At 37.7% G+C, this 16,577-nt stretch overlaps 2 protein-coding genes across 2 annotated transcripts; one reads left to right on the top strand and one right to left on the bottom strand.

Moving 5' to 3' along the window:
• Positions 1 to 544: 544 nt before the first annotated feature.
• LOC133713883 (flowering time control protein FY) lies at positions 545 to 11,973 on the bottom strand. The gene is made up of 18 exons (XM_062139910.1): positions 11,458 to 11,973; positions 11,208 to 11,299; positions 10,403 to 10,471; positions 10,155 to 10,259; positions 9,311 to 9,406; positions 9,134 to 9,216; positions 8,971 to 9,042; positions 8,799 to 8,896; positions 6,879 to 6,938; positions 6,722 to 6,782; positions 6,551 to 6,638; positions 6,371 to 6,434; positions 5,547 to 5,625; positions 4,030 to 4,119; positions 2,942 to 3,030; positions 2,097 to 2,611; positions 1,145 to 1,363; positions 545 to 852 (listed from the first exon to the last, which is right to left on the bottom strand). Exons 1-18 carry the CDS (start codon positions 11,732 to 11,734, stop codon positions 784 to 786), a joined length of 2,226 nt encoding a protein of 741 aa, XP_061995894.1. The 5' UTR covers positions 11,735 to 11,973; the 3' UTR covers positions 545 to 783.
• Positions 11,974 to 12,126: 153 nt separating this feature from the next.
• Positions 12,127 to 16,153, top strand: LOC133713882 (nuclear intron maturase 4, mitochondrial). The gene is made up of 2 exons (XM_062139909.1): positions 12,127 to 12,212; positions 13,642 to 16,153. The coding sequence occupies exon 2, from the start codon at positions 13,678 to 13,680 to the stop codon at positions 16,126 to 16,128; it is 2,451 nt and encodes an 816-aa protein (XP_061995893.1). The 5' UTR covers positions 12,127 to 12,212; positions 13,642 to 13,677; the 3' UTR covers positions 16,129 to 16,153.
• Positions 16,154 to 16,577: the final 424 nt, after the last annotated feature.

Here is a 16,577-nt window from a genome sequence, read left to right as displayed (position 1 = left end):
ATATGAATTTAATCTTCAGACGGGTTATTTACCAGAAAAAGAACGAAAAAAAGAAGTTTTTAGGTAAATCCAGAATTCAAATGTACATTCACAGGGCAACCTTGGTTCACCTCAGCCCTGGGGAGCAATACGACAGAACCACTAGTTGGGGTCTGAAACTGTTTTCCCTTCAGTCGTGTAACGAAGGACTTCTGGTGATCTTTACCAGTTATTATGAGTGGGGAGGAAGGAGGTTAGATTGACCCTTTTGGCGTCATCAGTGAATCAAAACTTTCTCACCATAAATTAATGAAATACCCCATTGCAACATTCGTTGGGGGACTAACAGACATACCTAATTGTTCAAGGGGCAACAAAGCAATCAGTGCTGGCCAGTAGCATTGATAGCAATTTAGTACTCAGATAAAACTTTACACCAATAAGGCTGACTAAACCCTTAAAAAAACAAACAAATCTCTTGTAATGTAGCTAGCTGAGCTAATTTCAGTGTTACAATTTTGCTGGTCATCATTTGTAAAACAAAAGCAAAAACGAGCCGAGGAAATTTCAAGATGTTTTTGGTTATACTTTGAATAAAATCTGTCTCGCTACATCAATTCTAGGCTGCAATACTTGAAAAATAAACAAAAAGGGGCAGATACCACTTCAAGAAATTTTTCTTGTTTTGCTCAACCTAATGAATCTCAGTGAGTAGACACTACGCTGATGTAACATAAATATGAGCTGATTTACAGGCAAAAAGAAGATATCCTGATAGAAGCTATAACTGATGGGAGAAATGGTCTATTGAGGTGTTTGCCCATGTGGTGGTGGCCCTGGTGGAGGCTGAGGCATACCGGATTGACCCCTGGGCTGCAATAAGCAAGACATGGACACATTAGCTTCTTCTGAGTAATGTTGTAGTTTACAAAAGGAATGCTACTTGTCCATCTTTTCCACCCAATCTTGTTCTTTTCCAAAAACCACAAGGCACTTGATATTCACATGTAATAAACAAATTGAAGAAATGACAATGTGGATAATGTGAGAATGCTTTGGTAAAAATAGTTGCAGTCAGTAGCACCATTCTTGTGAAAGTTTTCTCAGCCGTAGATATTTAATATTATGATGCAGTACATAGGTAGTAATAAAAGTTTTGTCTGACCTGGTAGGGATTATACCCCGGTAGCATTGGCATTTGTCCAGATTGTGCACGATTGAAGGTGCCAGCATGAGAATACATTTGCCCTCCACTTGCATTAGATGGGCCCTGCATGTTCGGCATCCCATTTGGGAAACCTCCAGCAGGTGGAGGTGGGTTCATGCCCATATAATGACCTTGTGGCAATTGATGAACCATCTGATTCATTGTACCTTGCATGCCCTAAAAAACCAAATTAATCATAAATACAATTACCAATATGAAGAATTTTTAAAAAAACAGTTGTTACTTGTTAAAATGGATCAGCCTACACCAACATTTTGTGAATGGTATTCTATGTTCACAAAAGTTAAAAATGTGCTCCAATTAATATGACAATCAAAATAAGCATTACAACTGAAAGTATCTTCTAGACCCTCTTCAAATACTTCAATGGAAATGTTCATTTACTATTCTATCTGGCACTAAACATGGGTACTAGAACAATCCCAGGCCGCATGCTATTACTCATCCACAAAATAATACCGACGGTGTGAAAGAATTTCAAAACTCATTTGACATACTATCTCTATGTTGAAGAATACTGAAAAAAGCGAATTTCTAAATTGCTGAAATACCCTACAGTTTTGTATAGAGAAAAGACAAATCTTTCATGTCATGACATCTACATGAAAATGGAACTGGGGAAGGAGAAAATGCAAAAGTGAGTATTATCATTTCTGAGAAGCTATCTCAGCTCGGTTTGAAACCTTAATGGGAGCTCCACAAATAACTTGGAGGCAACCCTTATTTAGTTTAAGCAGGGCAAATGGACCACAAACCAGTCTTCCCTATATCTAACTTCAAATAAAGAAAACTTAACTTATAAAGGAACTTCACTGATTGATCTAATATACAAAATAGAAACTGGTGCTTAAAGTAAAAAGATATTTTTTTGAAAGCGTTGAGACCATACCATTGGCATTGAAAGTGATGTTGGAACTGATGAAGGCATAGGCAAAGATCCGGACACTGAAGATGGCATACCGAGTGGGGGCATTTGGGGTGGTGGACGTAAATGAGGATGCGGCAGCAAGGGTAAATGGGATGGAGGCTGTAGCTGTGGCATATTTGGAGGTGGCATAGGCAAAGGGGGCATTTGTTGTGGGTGACCTTGGTGTTGCTGATGTTGCTGTTGCGCATTTTGATGATATGGTTGCTGCTGATTTGCAGCAAGAAGAGAAGGATGTGGACCAGGTGGGAGAGGAGGAGCTCCTAAAGGCATTGAATGTGCATGAGGTTGCTGTTGTTCTCCCTGAATAGATGCGTCAAGGGATGGTATGGCTAACGGCATAGCTACTCCAACCCCTGGAATGGTTCCTTCATTTCGAGTTCCCCCGGGAGTAAATGGTCCTGGAGTTGGTGGCCCATCGTGTAATGGAAAATTACCCGTCATGCGACCAGCAAAAGCAGAGTTTTGATCACCATAACCTGAGAAGTTAAAAATTGCACAATGCTTCTTTCAAGTTAGGCTGCATCTACCTCAATTTAAACTACAAATTCATATCCAAGGTGGGTTCCTGTTTTATTCTTTGTGTGTGTGTGTGTGTACAGGCTTATGCGTGTTTTGCTCTACAATATGACCCGCAGTACATAGCACATAGACAACAATTATTTATGAAATAACAGAAAGCTAAGTGTTGTGTCCGGCTTGCTGTGCACAAGTCAATCTTAGAATGCTTAAGAAAATGAGATTCTATTTGATAAGCAATCAGATGATAATGTCTTAACAATTTGATATTGGGTTAGGAAGAGTGGAACCTTGAGTCTGATTGATGTTAAATTTATCGCGACCAGTGTCTCCTGGCCTGTTTCTGCACCAAAACTTTGTTGTGTGATCATTGCTACCACTGCAGAAGATCAAAGCAAGTAGATGAAGGCATTGCTGATGCATCATAAACATTAGATAACGACGATAGCTATAAAAGTGAAGAAATTTTCTATATTTATTCTATATAGCCAGTCCAGGTCATCAAGATGCATATACATACAGATTGAAAGTTCAAACTGGAGATGCAACCTGTCAAAAGCATATAGGTTTAGGTGGCCACAGGTAATGGTGCTTAGCCCAAAATTACGTCTAACCTCCAATAACAACATATTTGGAAGTGGGTAAGGTAGACACATACTAGCTTGATGCTGAACCAATAACTGCCGATCTTTAAGTCTCTTAAGAATGTTCTCATACCTATAGACCCTAACGAACTATAACTCTTGAGCGATCCAATAAAGTATACTCAAAATCTGACTTTCTCTTTGAGTAATCCAATCATGTATCTTCTCAAAAGCTGGTTTTCGAATTAGTTAGTTTTACTGAGATTCACGTAACATACAAATCAATGAATATATTGGTTTGCTACCATTTCCTAGGAAAGAGTGCTTCATTGAAAGTTGCAATAGATGGCTTTCAAGGAAAAATATTTAGCAATGGAAGAAAAATATACATAACATGTGTCTGGACAAGAGACTGCACGTTCTGGAAAGGAATCCTCATTTTCTTGAGAAGGGGATGTCCTCTATAGGAAGGTTCCATCACAAAAGTTATCAACAGAACTTTGCAAAAATAAGTTGCCATAAAAATTGACCTGGATGGTAATTTTGCTTAGATTTTATAGACTTCCATTTTGACAACATTTCACCATTTAGTTATATATATGGAGTATAACATGATACAGACTAAGATTATATAATTATATATATATATATATATATATATAGAGTAGAAAATGAAATTCATAATAATATAGAGAGAGCATTTCCCCATTTATAGACTTTTATTTTGGATAAAAGAACGAACACACTAAGAAGACCAGAGCACGATCATAAACAAAATGACTAGATATGCATACCTGCAAAGAATATAGCCAATAGGGTGCCATTGGAGATCCCACACACTGTTATCGTGTGCATTAGCAATTTCAACCTGGGGAGTGTCATGCCTGTGCATCAGAAAAGTGGATTAGGGTTACAAGATAGAAGAACTATAAATTGCGATAAAAAATGATCTAGAAACAGACAAAAAGAAAACTATTTTAGGGTTTAGGGTAATATAATAAAGGAAGTGGACAATAGATCCACAAAAGAGAAAAGCATCAAACACCAAGTTACATCACAGCTGCTAGATTAGGAAACACTTGGAATACTGTTTCCTTCCAATCTAACAGAATAAAATAACTCGAACAAAAGGGCACCATAAGTTGTGTATGAGACCTCAGTCATTTTTCTCCAGTCATCAAATAGACCATGGAGAATGTAATTCAGCTTTCCACTAGAGATATCATAATTTATTAATGTATTGCTTCCAAATGACACAACCCTACTTCACAACCCGCACACCTTGCCTTTGAATTATGAATGCTAGTCTCAATAGTAATACCCTACTACACTCATACTCAACTTCCATCCATAACCATCGTAAAAAGCTTAAGAACCTGAACCAAACTACTAAATCCAAATTTCTCCTGAAATGAACAATAAATTTGGCAAACTATAGGTCGGCTACCTGAGTCCCCACCTTAAGAAACTTGGACACAAATAACTTATGTGCTATTCCAAAAATTTTAATAAATTCTATAATGCAGCAGCAATGACTTGGTTAGAAAAGACATATCCGCTTTGGAAACCTAAGATTAAGCCCACCCCATTTTGGTCCAAAGGAAAGTCTCCATGGTAGTCTAAGGGTCTTGTCAGGTTAATTTTCAGTTTTATGTAGAATAATTATGAGCCTAGTGCTTTTAAGAGTATTAAAATCTTAGAGTGAGTATTCAAGGGTCTTGAGTGTGTCTTTATGTCTATTTAATAAGTATTGAAGAGTCTTATTATTAATAAGTCTTTAGTAGTCTTTTGGTGTGCTAGGAGTCTAAGGGTTGTGTTTGGAGCCTATAAATATGGTTATCTATTGTAAGCCAAATCAGATTGGAATGAATTAAAATTAAATCTTTTTTGAAGGCTTGTGCCTTGGTTTCTCTCTCCCCTTACCTTCCTCGCTCTATTTCTCCCTTCTACAGCTAAGAACCCTCTGTTTCTTCTAAAATCATTCTGCTTTCTTATTCTCTCAACACTCCCAAACCCACCCGAATCATACTCTCACCTACTGTTGCTCTCTGCTGCATCATTCTAGGTGCCAAATATATTTTTACAGAAGCCATACAGTATGTAAAATAACGGGATGCAGGATCATGCAGCACAATATCTGCTCACTTGGCTGTCACAATATTTGATTATTTATTGCTGGCTTATTGTTATTTAATTAGACCATGACATTCATGATAAGTAAAGATCTAAGAAATGAATAGATCAAACTACTCTATAACACTGATTAAAGAAAATTGACACACAGAAACTATGGATCAGGAATGGAATTTACCCAACAAGCCAATGGAAAATGGATCCATCAGAACTCCCACTGACAAAATATTCTTCATGAAAAGGATGCCAAGCCAGAGCTAACAAAATTTAACAATGACAACCATAAGCACTATAATCTTAAAAGATATTAGCAAATACAATAAATGCACTTGAAAATTTGGCCCAATATTAGTCTGTAGCATAAAAAAAGACGCAGGGGAAACTGAGAGGAAGCTTTCAAGATAATATCACACAATTTTATGAAACAATACAACTAGCTAAATCATTGTGAAGCCAAACTACAATAACTTTAGTTAGTTTACAACTCACACTGGCAGAACAGTAAGAAAAAGACAATTAAACATAGTAGAAGACATTCAAACAGGATGAACAATATGGAGCAATTAGGGTGTATAATGCAAAAAGATGGTGAGAGAAACGTGATGATAATGCTATGGACGAAAAAGAGACGATCTAGTTCTAATCATAGAAAGTTTCAATAGGGATTTGTAATTTTATCTTGTTTATATAAGAGTTTTAAACAAAGCTCAATGAAGCTTTCATTAAAGCCATATGTTCTTTATGGGGAGAAATGTTGATTCAAGTAAATGCAAGAGTAATATTAAGATGGATTATAAGAGTAACTAGAACATATAAAATGCTGAGATGGATGATAATAAGTAACTAGAAAATAGAAAAGGAAAAAAAAAATACAATATACTCACTACCCAATCTAAATGCAGACTAATTAAAAGAATATTTAGAAACAGAATTCAGTACAAAATAATGGAAGATAAAAATAAAATAAAAAAATACTGCAAATATTAAGAAACAATCACTAACCAGTCACTTCCTTCCGATGCCCACGGAAAGATTCAAGCTCCTTCATAGCCCTTATGTCGTAAAGCTGAGAGTATGGAGTGCAACAATATCATCAATCAGAGAAAAACAAATAAAACTTCAAAAAATAAAACACCAACTTAACCTATATTGAAGTATATAAGCTAAAAATTAGCTGCTTACCTTTATGACTTGATCCTTAGAAGCAGTTAGCAGCCAGTTGCCATTTTGGTTCCATTTAACAGATTGCACCAAATTTTTGTGACCATGACTGCAAAGGCATGCATAAAAATTTTAAAAAATTTCAATCTACAAACTAATTCAAAGGTATAGTAACCAATTTTCAGAACTCACAATGAACATAGTTCTCGCCCTGACTTAGCATCCCAAAGTTTGACAAGCTGGTCTTTCCCACCTACGTATAGACCAACAACTTGGAATTAAGTATAAAAAAGTACCAACATAGGAAAAGATGTTTGACATGAAAATCCAAGAGAATCATTGCAACTACCTGAAGCTAGTAGAGACTTTGTAGGGTGCCAGTCAACACTCTTCACATCCCAACCATGGCCTGCCTGAGTTTAAACCACACATAGAAATTCTAAGGTTACTCCATGCACTTTTCAAGCATGAAAAGGCCACGAACATGGTGTTAAAAACTTAAGCAAGAATTAAATTTCATGCAATTATGAGTCCAAGATAATCTGGTGAGAGTTCATGCTTTGAAGTGAATAAAGTATTTCTCTTATTCTATTCGATTTATTTATCTTTTAAGGAAAACTCAATGAAGTGTGCAACGAAAATAAGAAACCAGAATCTCCTAAATAACATACTAGTATCAGAGTGACTAAGAACCAAACATGACTCTGGGCATCAATGGTGCTTAACTGTCATAGACTCGGAACACAACAACACAAAGGGGCCCCTGAACTGGCTTAATGGCCATTTGGTAACACTTAAAATCTTGGCCACATATATAGACAATCAAATACTCAAGTAGGCAAATAAACTACCCATTTACAAACTTCAGGGAATTGAAATTTTGAGCAGGATTTTGGAAAGCATAAACAAAGCGTGTCTTGAAGCCCATTCTGAGGTGAGATGCCTGAGGTGTCCCTTTGAAAAGGATAAGACTATAAATGTAAGCTCCTTTGCCAAAGCAGTGTGGTTCAAAATAAACAGAGTGGTTTTTGAGCTATATTCCCACAGGCATGGGCCTCTAAAATCTAAAACAAAAGCACATGAAACCCTCAATCCCCTTCACATTTCTGTCAGCAGCAAAAAATCCCAAAACTCACCTTGGAGGCATTTCGGCAAATCTAAAGTGGTTATCTAATGCCCTTGGCAGTAACTCAGTGGCTATGATAAATATTTACCCAGCCCTGAGAAGCTATCCTTTAGAATTTCGGTGACATTTATACACTCGCCAGTGCTTCATCATCCCTTCTGCGGCATTTAAGCAATTGGTGAATTGTTGTGGGTGCAGGAAAATTTCATAGTCGAAGGAATTTGTGGGCTGTGTAGTTTAACTTCACCTGATAGTGCAGCTAATGCACTGTTTGACATGATTTTTTTATTTTGGTTTGGTTGGGGGGGGGTGTGGAGGAGGGCACATGTTTTGGCAAACTTGAGACTTAAAGCTGAAGTGAAAGCAACGTGGCATCCTAGGTGGCCTTAATAAAGAAACTTGGCAATCCCCTCACAGAACAAATTAAAACTACACAGAATAAAGCAATATGAAATCCCGCCAAGGATTATAATGAATAACTATGGGCTTAGAGAGAGAAATAAGAAAGTATCTTTTACACTATTTTCCTTAAATATTAAGTATAGAAAAGTACAATAATAATTGTTTAGTTATAATAATTCATTGCCTTGCAAATAAAAATACCCCCACCTTATGCTTTCGCCTCTGAAAAATGCTTTCGAGTTCACAAAAACTTATGATTTTCAGCAAGGACGTGTTTAACTTGCTTGATAATGGGCAAGGAAGTCAAACAAAAAACAGACAAATAAATAAGGTCTAAACTAATCCCAGAAACACAATCTAACACTTTTAAACAAAGTCTATTTCATTGCAGTAAACATTACAATTGCGAAGCTGAAGGAATTCTGGGTCCTATTATGTTCCTTCAAAAGTAGAATAAAAAAAGGTACGAGTAAAAGATGAAATATTCAATCCTACATCCTCTGATGCAACTGACAACATCTGCCTATTCACTCAATCATTCAGATAAAATATTTTAAATAAGCATGCATTAATGAGGAAAATTTCATATTTGTGCTTCGACCATGGATGAAGGAAAGGCGCAGGAATTGCATTTCTTAACTAGGTCATGTCAGATTACATATGAATAAATCAGTACTGATCAAGCTACACACTTAGGGTCAACAAACTCATTCTGTAATTGTTGTGATCAAAGCACTTTACCAGTCAATGTGCGCTCTTCTTGGCACCGTGCAAAATCCCATATTTTAACAGAAGTATCATTCGAACAGGAACAGAACTTCAAGTCAGTCTTACAGAAGCTGTTAAGAAAAAAAGGGTGATTAGGACATGCCTTAAGCAGAATGAAGAGGACTACTCATATTTAAGTATTTACCTCAAGTCCTGAACAGATTCTTTGTGAGCAGATTTATTGGCCTTCACATTATTCATGTTGGTCTGCCAATACCTAAAAGTAGACCCATATGTATCAACACATTAAAGCTATTACTATTTTTCATTTAATACAAAACACCAATTGAAACTATACATGTGATTACTTTATTGATCCTCCATCATCACCAGAGACCATCCAATTTTCATTATGACTCCAGACCATAGATCTGATTGCTTGATCATGAGCCTACAAATTGAAAGATGAAACTATCATAAACTACATTTTGACATCCTTTCTGATTGAGTTACCCTAAGGAAAAAAAAATCTGTCTAATATTTACCTGAAGAATCATTTCAAAATTAAATGATTGGCCATTCCAAAGAGTGAATTCCCCATTTTGAGAGCCTGTAATAAGACGCCTCCCAGGAGGAGTCCACTTTGAAAAGAAAGTGGAAGGGGTCAGTCAACATCAGTATGATAGGCTAACTGAGGACATCACAATCATGTCAAAGATTCCTATTATGATTTTCAAAACAATCTGAATATCTAAAATCAATACAAAAAGAGAAAACTGAAAAAATATATGTGTGTGTGTGTGCGTGTAAATGAACGCCCTGAAATGAAGTTTTGTCTGGTTCCTGGCCCAATAAAGAAGAGAGCTCTAGTTCAATGACGGTTCTATCTTCCATTAGAATATACATGGCCATAATATTCCCTCCTCCCTTTTTTGCTTCCCTCGTCAAACACCATTCTTAGACCTAACAAGTCATACAAGTGCAGCATCATATTGATCTGAACATAGCATACTGTTCTGTGTTTAACTCATATCCCTCCCAATTGCAAATGGAACTAAGACCCACATCTTTGGTCCTGGGTGTAAAATAATTTAAGCTAATCAACAGAAGTCATAGCACTACAATTCGATTAAATTGTTGCTCAACAGAAGTTAAGGTATACTCAGTTGGTAGCTACACCTCACTTTAAAAAAGAGATCCCCAACTTCACTCACCCTCCCACATATACGTTGATTTCTCCAAATAACTTTGACTTATAAGCATCAAAACAGGACAACATCATGCTTGTAAAAGAAAACATCAAATGCTCAATGAACCATGGTTGGGGAAAAACTAATCACAGAAGAATTAATATGACCTTTGACCAAAATTGATTGTAACTGAACTTACCAAAACCCGATTAATTGAATTACGGACTTTGTTTGTGGAAGTATGCACAAACTTTGCAGCAAAGCCCGTAGATGGGTTATCTGAATAAGCAACTGTCGGCAACATCTACACCACAGAAACATAAGATTCAAGTGAAAAAAATCATATGCACTAAGTTCAGACTATAACTAGACTACCATCATGCTACCGGTCAAACATTTTTTATATACCACAAAAAAGTGAAATAAAAACAGTAAATTATCACTTACGTCAATTGCAGCTGCTGGTGTAGGTTGCAATACTGTCCTATCCCTCGCATCCCGCTGCCACATTCGAGTCTGAAGAGCAATAATACAGGATTTTAAGATATACAATCAGAAATTAAGATGATCAAGTCTGTGAGACAATAACAACTAGAATCCTTCAATATCAGACTAGCATACTTGAGGTTGGAAGCCATTTGAGAGTTGTTTTTAGTTTTAGGTGATGTTTGCAGTACCGGTCTGTCTTGCATTAGGTTCTACTGAGGTTGTTCAGTGGTCTGGTCACTGCTAGGCAGTTCCAGTGTTGTATTGTTTCCTGCCGGGACTTTGAAGGCTCTCCTTGGAAGCCCTGTTTGAGGGATTGTTTTGTATACTTCTGGTTCACATTTTTTTTTATCACATTTCCTTTTTACATAATTAGTTTTGTTTCACATCTTGATAGAAAATTATCCACATCACTTGACAAAGGGTGTAATGAAGAATAGTGCTACAAACTAGATACAGGACTCATTACTCGTGATAAAGATACGAGATCAAAATGGATAAGAACAAGGAATACCTAGCTACTTCATTTGACACCATTAGATTTTTCTCGGAAAAAGAAAACAGAAAAAGCGAAACAAGACTACCCTAACAAAAGAGAGCAAGGGAAGAATAAGCTCACATCCAATGATAACCAACAGAAACCACAAAATTAGCTTTGGCACAAACTAGAAAAGCCATGGTCTATCCTATAACTTTCCTCACCACGACCCCTGTAACAGGACTTCGGCGAAAGTTATGTGTACCCAATAAGTTCAAACAATGGTACCTGTGTATACCGCACGACAGTGCTAGTGTAATCAACTGCCCTTCTCTGAGTCTGCTTTCTGTTCCTCTTTGCACCAAAACCATCACCATGAACTGCAACAAACAAACCATTTCCGCTACTAATTAACCAAATTTCCAACAAAATTCTACCACCACTTTCCATTGCGAAATTCTCAGTAAAGTTTTAAACCTAGAAATTCAAATTCAAACAAACCAAGAATAACCAAGGTTGTTAAAAATTCGGTACACACCATCATAAGGAGGAACAGGAGGACCAGGGGCGGAGGGGTGGTGATAATCCGGAGCCATGTTAGTAGAAGAAGCAGACGGCTGACGCATCATCGGCGGCGGCTGCTGCGGCGGTGGGCCCCTGTGAAAGTCTCCACCTTGCTGCTGATGCTGATGGTGTTGCTGCTGGTGTTGGTGGTGTTGCTGTTGCTGCTGGTGATAGTGCTGCTGTTGTTGTTGGTGTTGCTGCTGCTGCTGTTGTTGGTGTTGCTGCTGCTGTTGAGGATCAGGGTACATCATTTTGGAAACCCAAAACCCTAAACCGGCAACCCTAGTTTCCTCGGGAATAGATTGCACAACCGGAAAATTGCAGCGCTTTTTAGGTTTCTTGAAACGGAGGAGAGAATGAGCGCCGTGAAATCAGATTCGGATGAGATTTTCCGTCGCAGAGCGAAACGGCATTCAATGCGAAACGAATTGGTTTCGGAAGAAGGAGGAGGAGAAGAGAGAAAGGTTCAGTCTTTGAAGAGAATTGAAAAAACTCTGGGAGGGTTTTATTTTGGGGTGTTCGGGTCATGGGTTTTATACCGTTTTAAAATGGGTTGTGAAATCTCAGCAGTTGGTATGATCCAACGGCTGAGATTATAATTCTCAAAGGTTTAGTCTTGGGTCTCAGAAAAAGAAAGCAGCTTCACAGTTCACAGTGCTTCTGGGAAAAGCACCTCCCAGATTAATCTTCAAAGATTTCAACTTTCAAGTCTATATCCAGTACCCAACTGTAAGTTTCTAGTCCCATGTTTTCTATTTGGTGAAATTGCTATATGAATATACTAGTCTTTCAATTGCTTTATATAATTCTTAAGATACTGGGTGCTGAATATGAATTGAGAACTGGGAATTCCTTTCTAAGTTGTAACTGATTAGAACACAAGCCAGAATTGGTAGCAACCTTGTCTTGATTATTGTGTTGGGTAGTTATGCTTTAGTGTTCTGCCCTTGGTTTGTTTCTTTGCATGTGGCCTTTGGGACCCTGTTGCGTTGCAGCTCTGCTGGAGATGCTGTTCTTTTGTTCTTTCTTTCGTGTTCTGAGTTTTCGAAAAGTAAAGAAGTTGAAAGTGGGAGATGGATATTTGATCAATGTAACCTAGTAGTGTTTGTAGTGGTGGCATGAATAGTTGTATCAGGCAAGTTGGATAGGTTAAGGCCAAGTGACTGACAGTATTGTGGAGTTGGGTTTAGTGCTATTGGTCGGTAATGGTTGTGTTATTAGCAGAAAATTTCGATGATTACTCGGGATGTTCAGTTGTGGTTCTTTTTTTTTCTCTTTTTTGTGTCTTCTAAACAAGTGAAGTAAATGGTAAAAATGCACAAAAGGCACAGCATGTTGTTCTGTTTTGATATATTGCATAGGAGCTGGGACTTGGTGCATTGCTGCTTCTTAACGTTTTGGTATTGGGAATAAATGGTCTGTTGTCATTTCTAAGGGAACAGAAATTACAGATGTCATGAGTGTGTTGTGAATGTGTGGTAAATGATATGCATTGTACGTTTTGTTTTAGAAGAAGATGCCAGTGCCCAGATGTATTCTTATTTTTCTTTTGTTTGTGAACTTGAGCCCCTCTCCTTAACCAAAATCCTCTACAAATTTGTGTTTTCTATTGAAGGAAACTTACAGAACCATCAAGCAGTTTGAGTAGAAATAATATATTCTTATGCAGACACACCCTTTGAGCTGATAAACTCTATTTTAATAGGACTTAATTCGAATGATACTGCTTTTCACTCACCCCTTTTTATACTTGTGTACTCATGACTGGTATCTGGATCCCTTTATGTAGTGGTCCGCCTACTATAAGCTTCACTGTGACTGACACAGACATGGCCACTTTCTAGAAGTGTTTGTGAGTTATAGGATGCAGCATCAAGTTATCTTAAAGTTTTCCTTCAACTCATTTAGGTCTGGATTTCTTACATTCTAGGAATATAATTTCCTGGTGCCTCTACATAAAAAAAATAATAAAAACTAAATAAATAAATGAACTCTTACTAATAAGAAGGAAGAGGGTTTACTGAAAAAGTTGAATATTTCTTAACAACTTTATGATTCTTTTATGATTATTCCGTGAGGAGACTTCATTATACTTATGTTGATGATTTGACTTTTATTTTTCCTCTTCATTTGCATATCCTTCCTTATTCTCCAAAAGGGCCTCTCTAGCAATAGTAGCAGCAACACAATTTCTATGTCTTATGAAAAAAGGCTCACTGCTGTCAGAAAAGCTGCCTCTCTCACTGCTCGCCTTTGTGAGACGGTGCAAAAGACGCTTGTGAAGTTGAACACTTCTTCAAAATCAGATAAAAGTCCGATCACAGTGGCCCATCATGGTAGAGCTTCTGAAAGAATACAATCATTTGCAGATCATTCTACTGTCGCTACTGCTGGAGATGATATTAATAATGGCGTTTGTAAAATGAAATTGGCAAAGAACTTAGCCTGTCTTGTAGATGAATCTTCTCATGTAGATGAGAGAAGAAGACCCAGGAGCAGAAAGGAACTCAAGAGGTCTCTTGAACTGCGCATTAAGAAGAGGGTGAAGGAACAATACCTCAATGGGAAGTTTCGAGACCTAATGGCAAAAGTCATTGCCAATCCAGAAACTCTTCAAGATGCTTACGATTGTATCAGACTCAACTCCAATATTGATATAGTGCTAAATGATGATAAAACTTCTTTTGATTCTATGGCTGAAGAGCTGTATCTTGGGAATTTTGTTGTTAATGCTAATACCTTCTCTATCTCAACAAAGAGTGCAAGGAAAGATGTTTTAGTGCTTCCCAATGTGAATCTGAAGGTCATTCAGGAAGCCATCAGAATTGTTTTAGAAGTTGTTTACAAGCCCCACTTCTCTAAGATTTCACATGGTTACCGAAGTGGGAGGGGGCATTCTACAGCTTTGAAGTACATAAGCAAGGAGACTGCTAGTTCTGATTGGTGGTTTATATTGCTTATTAACAAAAAGCTAGATGCTTGTATTCTTGCTAAACTGATATCAGTAATGGAGGAGAAGATAGAAGACCCTAGCCTCTATGTTATGATCCAAAGCATGTTTCACGCTAATGTACTCAATTTCGAGTTTGGTGGTTTCCCAAAAGGTCATGGTCTTCCACAGGAGGGAGTATTGTCCCCTATATTAATGAATATTTATCTTGACCTATTTGACCGCGAATTTTACAGATTATCAATGAAGTATGAAGCTCTCATTCCAGGTTTTCATACTGATCAAAAGTCCCAGTCTAGGTTGCGCAGCTGGTTTAGGAGGAACCTGAAAGGTAATGATCTTGGCTGTGCAGGTGAAGAGAGTTTTAGAGTCCATTCTTGTCGCTTCATGGATGAGATATTCTTTTCAGTTGCTGGTTCTAAGGATGTAGCTCTTGATTTCAAATCTGAGGTTCTAAATTTCTTGCAGAAGTCTTTGCACTTGGAAGTTGATGATCAAACAGAATTATTGCCATGTCAAATGTCGCAGGGGATCCGCTTTTTAGGCACCTTGATTAGAAGAAATGTGAAAGAAAGTCCTGCGACAAAAGCAGTCCACAAGTTAAAGGAAAAAGTTGCTTTATTTGGTCTACAAAAGCAAGAGGCATGGGATTCTGGAACAGTTAGTATAGGCAAGAAATGGTTGGGTCATGGTTTGAAGAAGGTCAAGGAATCAGAGATTAAGCATTTAGCTGACAGCAGGTCTGTTCTGAGTCAAATTTCCCATTTCCGTAAATCTGGTATGGAAACTGATCATTGGTACAAGTACATGCTGAAGATTTGGATGCAAGATGTCAAAGCCAAAGCAGCAGAGAGCGAGGAAGCTATCCTGTCTAAGTATGTCGCAGAACCAGCTTTACCTGAAGAACTAAGAAACTCCTTTTATGAATTTCAGAGGCTTGTGGAAAAATATGTTTCCTCTGAGACCGCTTCTACTCTTGCCCTTTTGCCAAATGCTGGTTCTTCTACAGACTCTGTCATTGTCACTGAGATAATTGCTCCCATTATTGCAATAAAAAAGCGCCTCCTACGATATGGATTGCTCACACGTGATGGTTACCCCCGTACATGCTCCTTGCTTGTTTTACAAGATAATGTTCAAATTATCGACTGGTTTTCAGGTATTGTTCGCCGTTGGCTTAGATGGTATGCCAAGTGTGATAACTTCAATGAGGTAAAGCTCTTGATATCTGATCTAGTAAGAAAATCCTGCATCCGAACTCTAGCAGCAAAGTATCGTGTGCATGAAGCTGAGATAGAAAAACGTTTTGACACTGAACTAAGCAGTATTCCCTCTACCCTAGAAGTTGAGCAAGAGATGGTAAGTGAAACATCAGACCCTCAGGCTTTCGAGAATGATGAGGCTTTAATGTATGGAATTTCTTACAGTGGCTTATGTTTGCTCTCTCTAGCAAGAATGGTAAGCAAGTCACGACCTTGCAATTGTTTTGTCATTGGGTGTACAGCTCCAGCACCGAGTGTCTATACTATTCATGTAATGGAAAGGCAGAAATTTCCTGGCTGGAAGACTGGGTTCTCAAGTTGTATTCATCCCAGCTTGAATAGACGGAAAATTGGGTTGTGCAAGCAACATTTAAAGAATTTGTATCTTGGTCATATATCACTTCAATCCATTGATTTTGGGGCATGGAAATGAACGCATTCAATTAAATAAATTGTTTTTTTTTTTCCTTGAAATAAGATGAGTATATATATATATAATTTTTTTTTTTTTTTAATCAAGCCCAACAGGGCGAAATAGTATATTCATCGCAAGCCAGAATAGGTCGTTACATACTCTTTCGCTGTCATTTAAGAACATAGACAGACAAGAAGGTAGTGGTAGTACCCATAGTGGTACGTCGAAATAGACTCACTCATTATACATTTCAGATCGTAGAGATAGCGGAGGCGCTAGGGATCTAGGTTCCTAATACAAGGAATTTATTGAATTTAGACAAAAACTAAAAACATAGGGTTGGGCCAAGGGTCTAAACCCTAGCCCAAATTTAGAAGTTACTGGACTAGGGTAAACCCCAGCCCAGAAACCCAAAGCCCAACTAGGATATCCATCAAGCAAAGGTCCACCCAAGGCCCATCAGCCTG

Source organism: Rosa rugosa, chromosome 6 (genome assembly GCF_958449725.1).
Source record: "Rosa rugosa chromosome 6, drRosRugo1.1, whole genome shotgun sequence".
Classification (NCBI taxonomy): Eukaryota; Viridiplantae; Streptophyta; class Magnoliopsida; order Rosales; family Rosaceae; genus Rosa; species Rosa rugosa.
The sequence above is the reverse complement of the archived record's forward strand: the minus strand, read 5'-3'. Positions and strand labels throughout refer to the sequence as shown.